The sequence below is a fragment of the Hemibagrus wyckioides genome, linkage group LG11, assembly GCF_019097595.1.
Source record: "Hemibagrus wyckioides isolate EC202008001 linkage group LG11, SWU_Hwy_1.0, whole genome shotgun sequence".
Classification (NCBI taxonomy): Eukaryota; Metazoa; Chordata; class Actinopteri; order Siluriformes; family Bagridae; genus Hemibagrus; species Hemibagrus wyckioides.
This window is the reverse complement of record NC_080720.1, coordinates 31,490,852-31,502,567: the sequence shown is the minus strand read 5'-3', so window position 1 is coordinate 31,502,567 and position 11,716 is coordinate 31,490,852. Positions and strand designations below refer to the sequence as shown.

The following is an 11,716-nucleotide window of genomic DNA, read 5'->3' as shown; positions in this document are numbered from 1 at the left end:
CACAGTATAGTGAAATGGGGGGGGGTTCCGACAAAAAAAAAACTATCTACTGACTATAGACATTTTATTGAGATTACTGTGAAATAATATAAACGATTTATACTATTTATTATTTTAGTGCTGTTTTATTTATTTATTTAATAATTTTCTTTGCACATCTAGTTTTAATTGAAGTCTTTTTAATTGCGTTTGAGGCACAAAGTGTGTGAAAATACCATAAAGACCTCCATTTTCTTTTCATACATTTTTTTCATATTATTTTAATGCTGTTTTTATTTATTTATTTATTTATGTATGTATGTATGTATGTATGTATGTATGTATGTATGTATGTATGTATGTATGTGTATTATTTTAGTGCTTTTTTAAATTTATTTATTCATTTATTTATTCATTTAAATTTTTTTTGCACATCTAGTTTTAATTGAAGTCAAAGTACAAAGTGTGGGGAAATACCATAAACACCTCCATGTTTTTTCTTACATATTTTCATATTATTTTAGTGCTGTATTTATTTATTTGTTTGTTTGTTTGTTTGTTTAGCACATCTATTTTTAATTGAAGTCATTTCAATTGTGTTTGAGGTACAAAGTGTGAGGCAATACCATAAACACCTCCATGTTTTTTAATACATATTTTCATATTATTTTAGTGATGTTTTTATTTATTTATTTATTTACTTACTTATATATTTATTTATTATTATTATTTTTTGCAATTTTCTGGGGGGAAATACCATAGACACTTCCATGTTTTTTTTCCATACAGTCAATAAATGATCAAACTTTGCTAGTTTTAGCACTCAAGTTTATTTGTTAGTCATACATGATATCAGAAAAATCACAAATTAAATATTACTACCCTTGTTTTTAACCTTTTCCATTGACTTTTGTTTTACATTTGTGTTATTTTTCCAAACCATGAAATTTAAATTCAGTTCAGTTTCACATGGTATGATAATAATTTTTATTTTTGTTAATTAAATGATTCTAACTCTGTAGTATATTTACATGGACAGCATATGGTTTAATTTTATAGCTGAACTGTGGTTGCTTTTCACAGGTGTTCACAGAAAGGAGTAAAATAAAATAAAATAAAATAAAAAAGTCAAATAAATAAATAAAATAATTAAAAAATAAATACAATAATAAAAAAATAAATAAAATAAGACAAAATGTTAAAATAAAATCAAATTTAATTTAATAAAATAAAAACTGAATCCTGTCTCCATGTCAGCGCTTAACCACCTGGGTGTAATATACATTTTGGCCACTAATGCTTTGTGGCGCTGTTCATCTTAAATCCATCATTTTCACTTAGCTTGTTGTTTTGCGCGGCTCGTCAGAACCGGAGACTTTGCTAAACTTATACTGTTAAGGTAAAACTTTTAAAAAATAAAAATAACATATTAAATGAATTTTCTTTAAATAAACGATTGATTTGTCTACGCAGTGTAAGGGCAACCGCTTCTTTAGCAGCTCTTATAATTATGGTCGATTTATTAATGATATGCTAAACCATAGAATTGTTACAATTAGTGATAGTAACGCTTTATAACAATTAACTTTTACATTAGTTGAGTGTTTCATAGCTTTTAAGCTCGTGAGTTCGTTTTTTTTTTGTTTGGTTTTTTGCCTTTCAAATGATTTAACTTAAATTATTTTTCATTATTTATTTATTTGACCAGTTATCCAACATTGACGCTGATGATTTAGCTGAAACAACATGGCGCTCAGGTCTACAGACTGCACAAGGCCCAGGTTTGTTTAATTTGTTGTTTGTTTAATTGTTTTTTTAAATAAATGTTGATAATGTTTTGCTTTAGAACAGTTTTAAAATGTTTTTTTTTAATGTTTTGAGGGACAAATTTCATTTAATTCAGTTTCACGTGCAGAAAAATAAAATAAAATTTGCCTAATTTCCTTACAATATTTTAATTATCCAGACTGCATTGCATGTGTATAGTGTGAAATGTGAATAACAGCAATGTTTATTTCATTCAGGATTAAACACCACGTTAGTATGTTATTTAAAGAAACATTTAGCTGACACAAGGATGTGTTAACAATTACGGCTGATTATTTTATTTTTTTGTTATTTTTTAAGGAGCACGTAAGGTTTTCCACCTCTTATACCTGGCTAAAGATTCCTGCGATGTTCCTCTGATTAAAGTCTCTACGCTTAAGACATGGTCTGTTTAATGTTTGCACATTGTGACTGTTTGCATCAGGTGTCGTGGAAACCTGCAGGGGAGGACTGGTGCAATTTTCGGCATCTCCTTCTCCTCAAGCCTACTGATCGGAAAGTTGTGAGTTTGAATCCCAGGTCCACCAAGATTTCTCTGCTGGGCTCCTGAGCTAGACCCTTAATCCTCAATTGTATAAAATAAATGTAAGGATGTCTGCTAAATATCATACATGTCTGTTTTTTGTTGTATTCAGGATCCATTCACTTATGTTACTTTCTCTATTCTGTTTGCTGTAGAAAACAACATTAACGCCCCCTTTGCCTCTGCCATCCTTGCCGTGAAGCAGCCGTACAAGGCCTGTGTGAAGTCTGGCGAGTGGTGTTTGTACTGGACCATGAGCATTGGACTTCATTAAAGAAGAATGCCATCAGCTGTCAGTTATGTAAGCACCACGGTAAGAAGGACATTCTTAAGGTTGTAGAGCACGAGTACACAATCCCTAAAGAACACCGCACAGTACATAAAGTTGTTTAGCCAAGCACCAGAACACCGGCTTTATATTTACGATCTGTAATGATTGTTACTCCTTATTAAGTTTTCTGATGCAGGATGTGTGTTTTTATGGTGTGGTCACACAAAATGGGGAGAAAAGGTCATGGTGTCTCCCCGTCGGGGAATCGAACCCCGGTCTTCCGCGTGACAGGCGGAGATACTGTCCACTATACTAACGAGGAGTGAGTGTCACTGCCTGAAGGTGGTCTAATGAATTTTGTTTTATCAACTTTAGTTGTTACTTTAGTTGTGTCATGACCCTAAACACACTGCTTTCACATTGGGTCAGTCTGGTATTTTTTTGGCACTTCCAGACAAAACAATGTCTCCTTTTATAATCTCCTGGACATTATTGTGTAATGAATCCCTGAGCAAGATTAACCATTCAGTTAACTGAATGTATTTCTAAGGTATATACATACTAACATAACTTTTGTTCTGAAGTGCCATTGTTTTTTCCACCTGTTCTTTCCCCTTAATGTTTTCCCATTACCCATGATCCTCTGCTTTCAGTGAGTCAGATCATTTGATTCAGCTCACCAGTAAGAGTCGACTCTTTCATGTACTGAACAGAAGAAGAATTTAACAGAACCCAGATGGAACAGGAATGATAATATTTATGCTAATTAGTGTTATTTTGCTCATTTTAGCTTAAAAAACATTTTTCCTTAGAGCTTGGTCAAGCCCAGGGAATGTCTGGTGTAATTATCAGCATTTTGTTGACTTGTAGCAACCAGGTGTTCATCGTCCCAACACTGGTAGGATTTTTCTGATCACTAAAGTTTATATCTTCTAGTATTTCTATAAAACTCATTATTATTTGTTTTAATTCAAAGTGTAATCACTAATTTTACACTTTCCTGTGTTGATTATAGGAATCACTTGCACATGTAGTTGTATTGTACTCACTTTTGCTACTGTCTCAGTCCTGTTTGTTAAATAAACCCAGCCACCTCAGCCTTCCTCACAGTGGTGTTCCTGTACCAGACCTGGGGAGACTGACTGGTGGACAGGTGTTTATACTGGACCCATACAAACACAGTGTGTACGGATCACATCATGGACCCTGCCATTCATCACAGCTGCTGCAAAGACTCACAGAGTTTTCGTCACCCAACAACAAGGTCCCATGTTGTGCCCTACATAAAACCTGTACAGAGTACATGGCTTTACTGTGTGAAGGAAAAAGGTGTTTCTCCCCGTCGGGGAATCGAACCCCGGTCTTCCGCGTGACAGGCGGAGATACTGTCCACTATACTAACGAGGAGTTAGTGCCTGAACCTTAGTCGATGTGCTTATGAAATGTGAGCTACAACTTACTGACTTGCGTGTGTGTATGTATATATATAGGGTATATTCACACTCACATATCTATTTGTTTGCCTTTAAGTGCTATTTTCCCTTCTCACCCTTTTCTCAGGGTTCTCACATTACCCAGGATTCACTGCTCTCAGTGAGTCAGATCATTTTCACCAACGAGTCGACTCTTTCAGCTAAACAGATTACATGATATATGTTTTTTTCATTATCTACAACTAATAACTAGTACTTTGTTCTTTACATTTGTTAATCCGCCATGATTCTACCACGTGTTCGTACTGATATCAGACACCCCACAGCAAAGCTGCCATCTACTGGATGTTGAATTATAGCTGCCAGTACTATTTTCAAGAACGACTCCTGCAACGAGCCACACAGCACTGGGCAGCACGTAAAGCGTTTAGCCAAAACCCCTGAAGACCAGCTGCTCTGAAGACTATGCGTCTTATTTGTGTATTATTAAAAAAAATGTTTTGGAAAAAAGATTTGAGTTCTCCCCGTCGGGGAATCGAACCCCGGTCTTCCGCGTGACAGGCGGAGATACTGTCCACTATACTAACGAGGAACGAGCACTCAAGTTTTCAAGTGACAATAAATTGTTATGTCTATTATTACATTATTGCGATGCAGTAATCGTGACTTGAGGCATAATACTGGACCCTGTTTCTCTCGCAGTCTGGTCTTGGGTATAACTTTTGGGCTTCCTGACAAAATGCGCTCCTATTGTAATGAATCAGTGAGCAAGAGTAGCAAACAAATATATAATTTCTAAATCATTTGACTTGGTTCATCAATAAGTCGACTAATAAATAAGTCAATAAGTCGACTCTTTCATCCCATAAGCAGCTCACGTGCGTTAATTTTGTTATTTTTCTTATTTACTTTTGCTAATCTATCATGATTCTACCATATGTTCGTACTTATGTCACTCCAGAGCAATGCTGCCATCTAGTGGATGTTCAGTGCAACTGCCTCCATTGAACTGTATATTATAGATCAACAAATAGATCAATGAATGAACTCTTCGGTTCCAGACTCCAGTGCTTTGGATTTGAAATGAAGCAAAATTCAAGGAGGTTTATATCCATGATGTCAGCTTTAATTCAAGGTATGTACATCTCTTCAAAGAATGAATTACAGCATATGGTTTAAATTGTAGACAAACCCCAAAGGAATAGCGTATTTGTTTAATACCTAATAAGATATTTCGGTCTCTATCTATAATATATTCAGACCTGCTCATGTAGTGATCAAGCAAGGTGGAAAGAAGGTCGGAGTATTTTTTTTTTTTAAACACTAACTGATCTGACTTCCTCCTCCTCTCTTTCACTAATCCTCGTGTGTGATAATAGACATTCACGATTCGTAACGATACGAACCCTCGGGATCGTTCATATCACTTTCTCACATGACTTCAGATCAGCTGTTAAATGGATATCTGGGAGGCAGGGCCTCACATAAGGGAGGGGCCTTTGGAGTAATCTGAGGCCCCCAATTGGCTGTCTCTGTCCTGCGACTCAAAATAAGTCTGTTCGATTCTTCGGCAGAAGGACAGCAGGTTGCTGTAGGACTTGATCTTCTCGCTGAGCTCGTCGGTGGTGAGGCGCGTGGTCAGGATTGTGAAGAGGTGACCAAAAACCAGCGCGTCCAGTTCGGTCGGCCTGCGAGAGATTTAAACGAGGTGCGGGTTAGAGTTATCAGATCAATACAGACGTGCAACATCTGGGTCACAGTTTCAACAAGGATGAGGTTCAGCATAAAGTTCCACTGTAGAAATGTCCACTTTTTAGGTGGAGCAAGCTTCTAGAATATTCTTCACACTTCTGGACAGTCAATTAAACAGAAAAAAAAGTGTCAGACTCAAATCACCACACATTTATGGAAGATTTGTCCCTCAAAACTGGAACGGGTACATCAGAGGGACGGCTCGTGTTGGACGTTTGGGGGACGAAGGCCAGATTAAGATGGTTTGGACATGTTCAGAGGAGGGAGAGTGAGTATATTGGTAGGAGAATGTTGGAGATGGAGCTGCCAGGCAGGAGGCAAAGAGGAAAGACAAAGAGGAGGTATATGGATGGAATAAATGAGGAGATGAAGCTAGAGGGTGCAAGTGTTGAGGATGCAGAAGATAGGGATAGGTGGAGAGAGAAGATTCGCTGTGGAGACCCCTGAAGCCGAAAGAAGAAGAAGAAGAAGAAGTGATCTTTAGAAGAACTTAACTTCTAAAGGGTCATCTTAAACATCTTAAGGGTTTTTGCTATTACGTGATGTGATGCATCTCTACAGTTTCCATGACTACCCCGAAAGGCGGCATAAATAATTTATTCTCGTCATTATTATTATTACTGCTTAAGTGAGCTGTCGTTAGAGTTTATTGTTAGCGCTGTAAACAGAGCCGAAGCCTGATTGTCAGTTGAATCGATCGTAACCTCTTGGGTTTAGAGCTAAGACCTGGTCGTAAACTGCTCGAATCTGCGCTACGACCAGGCTGTAAACTTCCTCACCTAACTGCAAGAGGGCGTGAATTTGCATTCCTGACCGTTGCTACGGTGACCACTACATACACAATAAGCAAGGTCTACGCAAAGGTCAAAATTTGCACCAGACACGTAGGGAATGTGCTGAACTCTTTAAATCAGTGCTGCTATATGTATATGTAGTGTGTGTGTGTGAGATGCATACTGTTTATTGAAGAAGAAAGGCTGGGTTCCGAGTCGCTGTGAGAGAGCCTGACAACACTGACTGACATCCTCGTACACCTGAGAGCGGAGAACACACACACACACACACATATCAGTAAAGGAATTATACTATAGCAAATACAAGCCACATCCATGCCATACAGACCTGCTCCAGAGTCTTTCCTGCCCAGCCGATAGCGCTCATCTTCCTCCGGACCTCCCACTGCTTCTGATAAGCCAGAATGTGATTCAGAGGCCAGGAGTACGGACTGCTGTAGCGCGGCCTTGTGATCTACACAAACACAAGACCGATCAGAAGTACACAAATCCGGTCCTGCTGAGCTACAAACAGAATTTTAAGTCCTTAAAGTCAGAGATGGGGCGGGATGGAGGAGTTAGCAGAGACAAAATCCCAGCAGGGAAAGAGGAAGAACAAACTAGAGAAGGATGAGTGCATTTTGGTGCACAGAGAAAAAAAATAATGGAGTGAAAACTACATAAAGGAGCATTAGGTAGATTCATGTGTTCATAACTTTACCTCTGCAGCTGTATTCTCATCACACCACTGAATATATAACTAAAGAGGAAACGGGAAAAAACAGACAATATGTGAATAAGTTCAGTGAAACGCACATGCACAGGAGAGATCTTAAATACGACTGAATCGTGTCTCAGTATGTGTGTGTGTGTGCGCGTGTGGATGTGTGTGTGTGCTCCGGCACCTCCGCTGTGAGCAGCATGTTGTTGACCAGCTCCATGTAAGCCTTCATCTCTGCTCTCTGAACGTCGTCCAGGCCGTCACTCAGAGAGTGGCCCTGCGGAAATGTGAGGAAAAAATGGATGGATGGATGGATGGATAGATAGATAGATAGATAAATAATCAAATAAATGAATAAATAGATAAATAAATAATCAAATAGATAGATAAATAAAAAATAATCAAATAAATGAATACATAAATAAATAAGCAAATAAATAGCTAGATAAATAAATAAACAAATAAATAAATAGGTAGATAAATAAGTAAATAAGCAAGTAAATTAATAGATAGATAGATAGATAGATAGATAGATAGATAGATAGATAGATAGATAGATAGATAGATATGCAAATAAATAAGCAGATAGATAGTTAAATAAATAAAATTTTAAAAAATGCACACACCTTGGCTCTTGTAAACTGCACGATGGGCCCCAGCTCTGAAACAACCTGATTCCCCACATGGATGAACGGAACTTTCCCTAAAAACAGGAAGTAAACAACATGTGGGTTTTTCCACAGTTAACGCTCGCTTTAAAACAACCTGCACATTTTCCAAATAAATAAAATCATGCGTCAGATTCATAAAATGATCAAACGGAACTCCTGAGCGTTACCTGAAGGAGACATGTACTCAGCATTAGCACGGCACTGTACTCGCACCGGCAGCCCCAGCATCCTGAGGTACGCCTGAGGGACAGACAAACCGTTCAGTGTGTAATCTGGTATTTCAAGAAACACAGCAGGGAAACTCTGACATTTTCTTTTACCTGAACTGCTAAAGATGATGCACAATCAGACAGGAGGATCTGATCCTCTAGGGAAGAAAGAAAGAAAAAATATCAGGTTGTAAACAGGGTGCACTAATCTGCCAAGGTGTGTGTCAAATCTGTATTTTAATTCAAGCCTGACTTTTACCCCTCAAAGGCTGGTAGAGGATCGCGTTTTCCGGCCACGGCTCTGCGGCTGCAAAAGAAACATCACAACACCACAAAGATGGTTAAAAACCACACACACAGGTTTAGACAGAACGGATACTTGTGAGAGTTAGACATTCCTAATCTTTTAACTGTGTATTAAACACTTTTGTTTTTTTAAACTTTTCAAGTTACACTATATTGCCAAAAGTTTTGGGACACCCCTCCAAATTGAATTCAGGGGTTGGGCTCGGCCCCTTAGTTCCAGTGAAAGGAACTCTTAATGCTTCAGCTTCATACCAAGACATTTTGGACAATTTCATGCTTTGTGGGAACAGTTTGGGGATGACCCCTTCCTGTTCCAACATGACTGCACACCAGTGACCAAAGCAAGCTCCATAAAGACATGGATGAGTGAGTTTGGTGTGGAGGAACTTGACTGGCCTGCACAGAATCCTGACCTCAACCCCATAGAACACCTTTGGGATGAATTAGAGTGGAGACTGTGAGTCAGGCCAAAACTGGGACATCTTCCTTTACCTGCACATGAATGTAATATGGAGTTGTCCCGCCCCTTTACAGCTATAACAGCTTCAACTCTTCTGGGAAGGCTTTCCACAAGGTTTAGGAGTGTGTTTATGGGAATTTTTGACCATTCCTCTAAAAGCGCATTTGTGAGGTCAGGCGCTGATGTTGGACAAGAAGGTCTGGCTCTCAGTCTCTGCTCTAATTCATCCCAAAGGTGTTCTATGGGGTTGAGGTCAGGACTCTGTGCAGGACAGTCAAGTTCCTCCACACCAAACTCACTCATCCATGTCTTTATGGACCTTGCTTTGGTCACTGGTGCGCAGTCATGTTGGAACAGGAAGCGGTCATCCCCAAACTGTTCCCACAAAGCATGAAATTGTCCAAAATGTCTTGGTATGAAGCTGAAGCATGAAGAGTTGGTGTCCCAAAACTTTTAGCAATATAGTATATATATGCAGCGCGGCTTATGAGGTCATTTCGCGAAATTCTGAGCACGCATTTGCTAACTTTGCTGTAAAGAAATGGACAGCACTGGACTAAACGGTGCATGACACTGAGCACGGAGTGACATTAGGATACCAAGGACGTCCAGCTGGCATGACACGAACATGCATTAGAGTTGATAAACTGTAGCGGGTGGGGTAACTGTACAGTGCCACTCTTACCCAGTTAGCTTCATGCTAACTAGCCTACACATGACAGATCACCGAGCAATTAAATAAACATCACGGAATGCAAATGAAAGGTATATCAAGTACGAGCACGTGCAAAGCAAGACACCAGCTTCACAGATCTGGTGTGTGTGTGTGTGTGTGTTAGCAGATGTCAACCATCACCTAGCCTTCCTAGCTAATTAATTAGCAACTGAAATGTACAGACCTGCTATCTGAGAGACGAAAGCCTCCGCAGCAAGAGACATGTCGAGGATGAGTAGCAGCTCTTCTTCAACCGCAACACAAACGCTGGAAACGGGTTTAATAAGAAAACACACTGCTTTCCAACACAAGGGCAAAAGTAAGCTAGCGACACACACAGAGATGCGGCGTGACGCTTCCGGGTTTCTATCCAATCAGGTATCACGTCCCGCCCCTTCCGCTGGTTGTCATGGTAAAGGTCCTGAGTGAGCGCTTATCGGCGGCTACTTTTCAATTTAAAAAAATATACGTATATATATCGCTATTCGATTGTTGTTGTTGTTGTTGTTTTAATTTGCTCTATAGCTTCTCTTTACCTTTTCTTCAAAATATATCAAGACGTGTGTTTTATTTATTTTTGTAAGAGATTATAACCTGGGCGTGGAGGAGAGCTCGTGCACACTGGCATGCTGAATAAGAGTGGTAAAGAATGAGAGGGTGGGGTCAGTGGTGTGGGTCAGTGGTGTGGGTTTTGGTGATGAAATGTTTGTGTCAGATAGAAAGTAAGATTTGCTTTAATCCTTAAAGATTTTTGTTGCTTCCTGTCTGTCTGGCTGTCTGTTTATCCGTCTCTCTGTCTGTCTGTCGGTTTGTTTATCTATCTGTCTGTTTGTCTCTCTATCTGCCTGTCTATCTGTCTGTTTATCCGTCTCTCTGTTTGTCTGTCTGTCTTTCTGTCTGTCTGTCTATCTCTCTGTCTGTCTGTCTGTCTCTCTGTCTGTCCGTCTCTGTCTATCCGTCTGTCAGTGGAACAAAATATACACTCGGTTTGAGAAAGTGATGTCTTAATTGTTTTAAAATGGCCAGTTAATGAGTCTGTGGTAAAATTCTTCTTGGAACATGTAAAGGATCACCCAGAGATCACCTAGTCTTTCTATCTATCTATCTATCTATCTATCTATCTATCTATCTATCTATCTATCTATCTATCTATCTATCTATCTATCTATCTATCTATAACAACAATAATAGTGATAATAATAATAACAATAATAATAATAATAATAATAATAGTGATAATAATAGGATGAATAAAAAAAGGATAAATCCGATCCATAGCTGTAATCTAGCACCCTGAGGAGACATTTCAATGTTCTGCAAAATATTATCCATTCTTAGGAGAACCGTTTTAGCAAGTATAAAAATAATAATAATATTATTTAAGTATAAAAATAATAATAATATTATTATTATTTTTATACTTGCTCAAACGGTTCTCCTAAGAATGGATAATATTTTGCAGAACATTGAAATGTCTCCTCAATCCCTCAGGGTGCTAGATTCCAGCTATGGATCGGATTTATCAGTCATTTTTGTTAATCCTTTTTTTATTCATCCTGTTACAAGTCTTATCATTCATGTACAGCGATCACATTTTATTTCATGTTTATTAAATAGTTTAATACAGATATCTCAGGGTTAGTACTTGAATATTTAATAAAATTTAGGTAATATCAGACACACACACACACACACACACAAAGAAAATAATAATTCGTTACAACTGCCTCTTTCTGCATCTTTGTCTTTATTTATTTTAGTGATTTTAAATATATATATATATTACAAATAAAAACAATAAAATACAATTAAATAAATAAATAACATTCATAAATATAAATCGCTGCGCTATTGCAAAAAAAAAAATTCGTTTAATTTAATCATGAAGGCAGACTTGAATCTTCGCGATGAAGTGTAATATGGAGACTAAATAAATAAATAAATATATAAAAAGAGCAAATATTAATAACTAAATTGTGCACAGTACAGAGAATTTAGGATGTAATCATTTTAGATTTTTTTATAATTTAATTATAATTAATATAATTAAAAAAAACGTTTTATTAATTGTTTCTG

The 11,716-nt window shown here is 37.7% G+C and overlaps 1 protein-coding gene, 1 long non-coding RNA gene and 3 other non-coding genes across 5 annotated transcripts; 1 reads left to right on the top strand and 4 right to left on the bottom strand.

The window, feature by feature from the left end:
* Window positions 1–1,308: 1,308 nt before the first annotated feature.
* Window positions 1,309–4,763, top strand: LOC131362049 (uncharacterized). The gene is made up of 4 exons (XR_009206125.1): window positions 1,309–1,378; window positions 1,688–1,760; window positions 2,231–2,391; window positions 2,485–4,763. It is a non-coding gene; the product is annotated as an uncharacterized LOC131362049 (long non-coding RNA).
* Window positions 2,851–2,922, bottom strand: trnad-guc (transfer RNA aspartic acid (anticodon GUC)). The gene has a single exon. It is a non-coding gene; the product is annotated as a tRNA-Asp (tRNA).
* On the bottom strand, window positions 3,936–4,007 carry trnad-guc (transfer RNA aspartic acid (anticodon GUC)). The gene has a single exon. It is a non-coding gene; the product is annotated as a tRNA-Asp (tRNA).
* trnad-guc (transfer RNA aspartic acid (anticodon GUC)) lies at window positions 4,554–4,625 on the bottom strand. Its single transcript has one exon. It is a non-coding gene; the product is annotated as a tRNA-Asp (tRNA).
* Window positions 4,764–5,143: 380 nt separating the features above from the next.
* mtx2 (metaxin 2) lies at window positions 5,144–10,018 on the bottom strand. Its single transcript, XM_058402034.1, has 10 exons — window positions 9,825–10,018; window positions 8,419–8,466; window positions 8,271–8,317; window positions 8,118–8,190; window positions 7,906–7,982; window positions 7,464–7,556; window positions 7,280–7,318; window positions 6,908–7,033; window positions 6,743–6,819; window positions 5,144–5,721 (listed from the first exon to the last, which is right to left on the bottom strand). The coding sequence occupies exons 1-10, from the start codon at window positions 9,862–9,864 to the stop codon at window positions 5,514–5,516; spliced, it is 828 nt and encodes a 275-aa protein (XP_058258017.1). The 5' UTR covers window positions 9,865–10,018; the 3' UTR covers window positions 5,144–5,513.
* Between the last annotated feature and the right edge of the window lie 1,698 nt (window positions 10,019–11,716).

Coding starts and splice junctions, on each gene's coding strand:
- mtx2 (XM_058402034.1), bottom strand. CDS start 9,864: ATGTCTCTTGCTGCGGAGGCTTTCGTCTCTCAGATAGCAG. Junction 8,467..9,824: donor TTTCGTCTCTCAGATAGCAG/GTCTGTACATTT, acceptor TTTCTTTTGCAG/CCGCAGAGCCGTGGCCGGAA. Junction 7,983..8,117: donor TGAGTACATGTCTCCTTCAG/GTAACGCTCAGG, acceptor TCCTGTTTTTAG/GGAAAGTTCCGTTCATCCAT.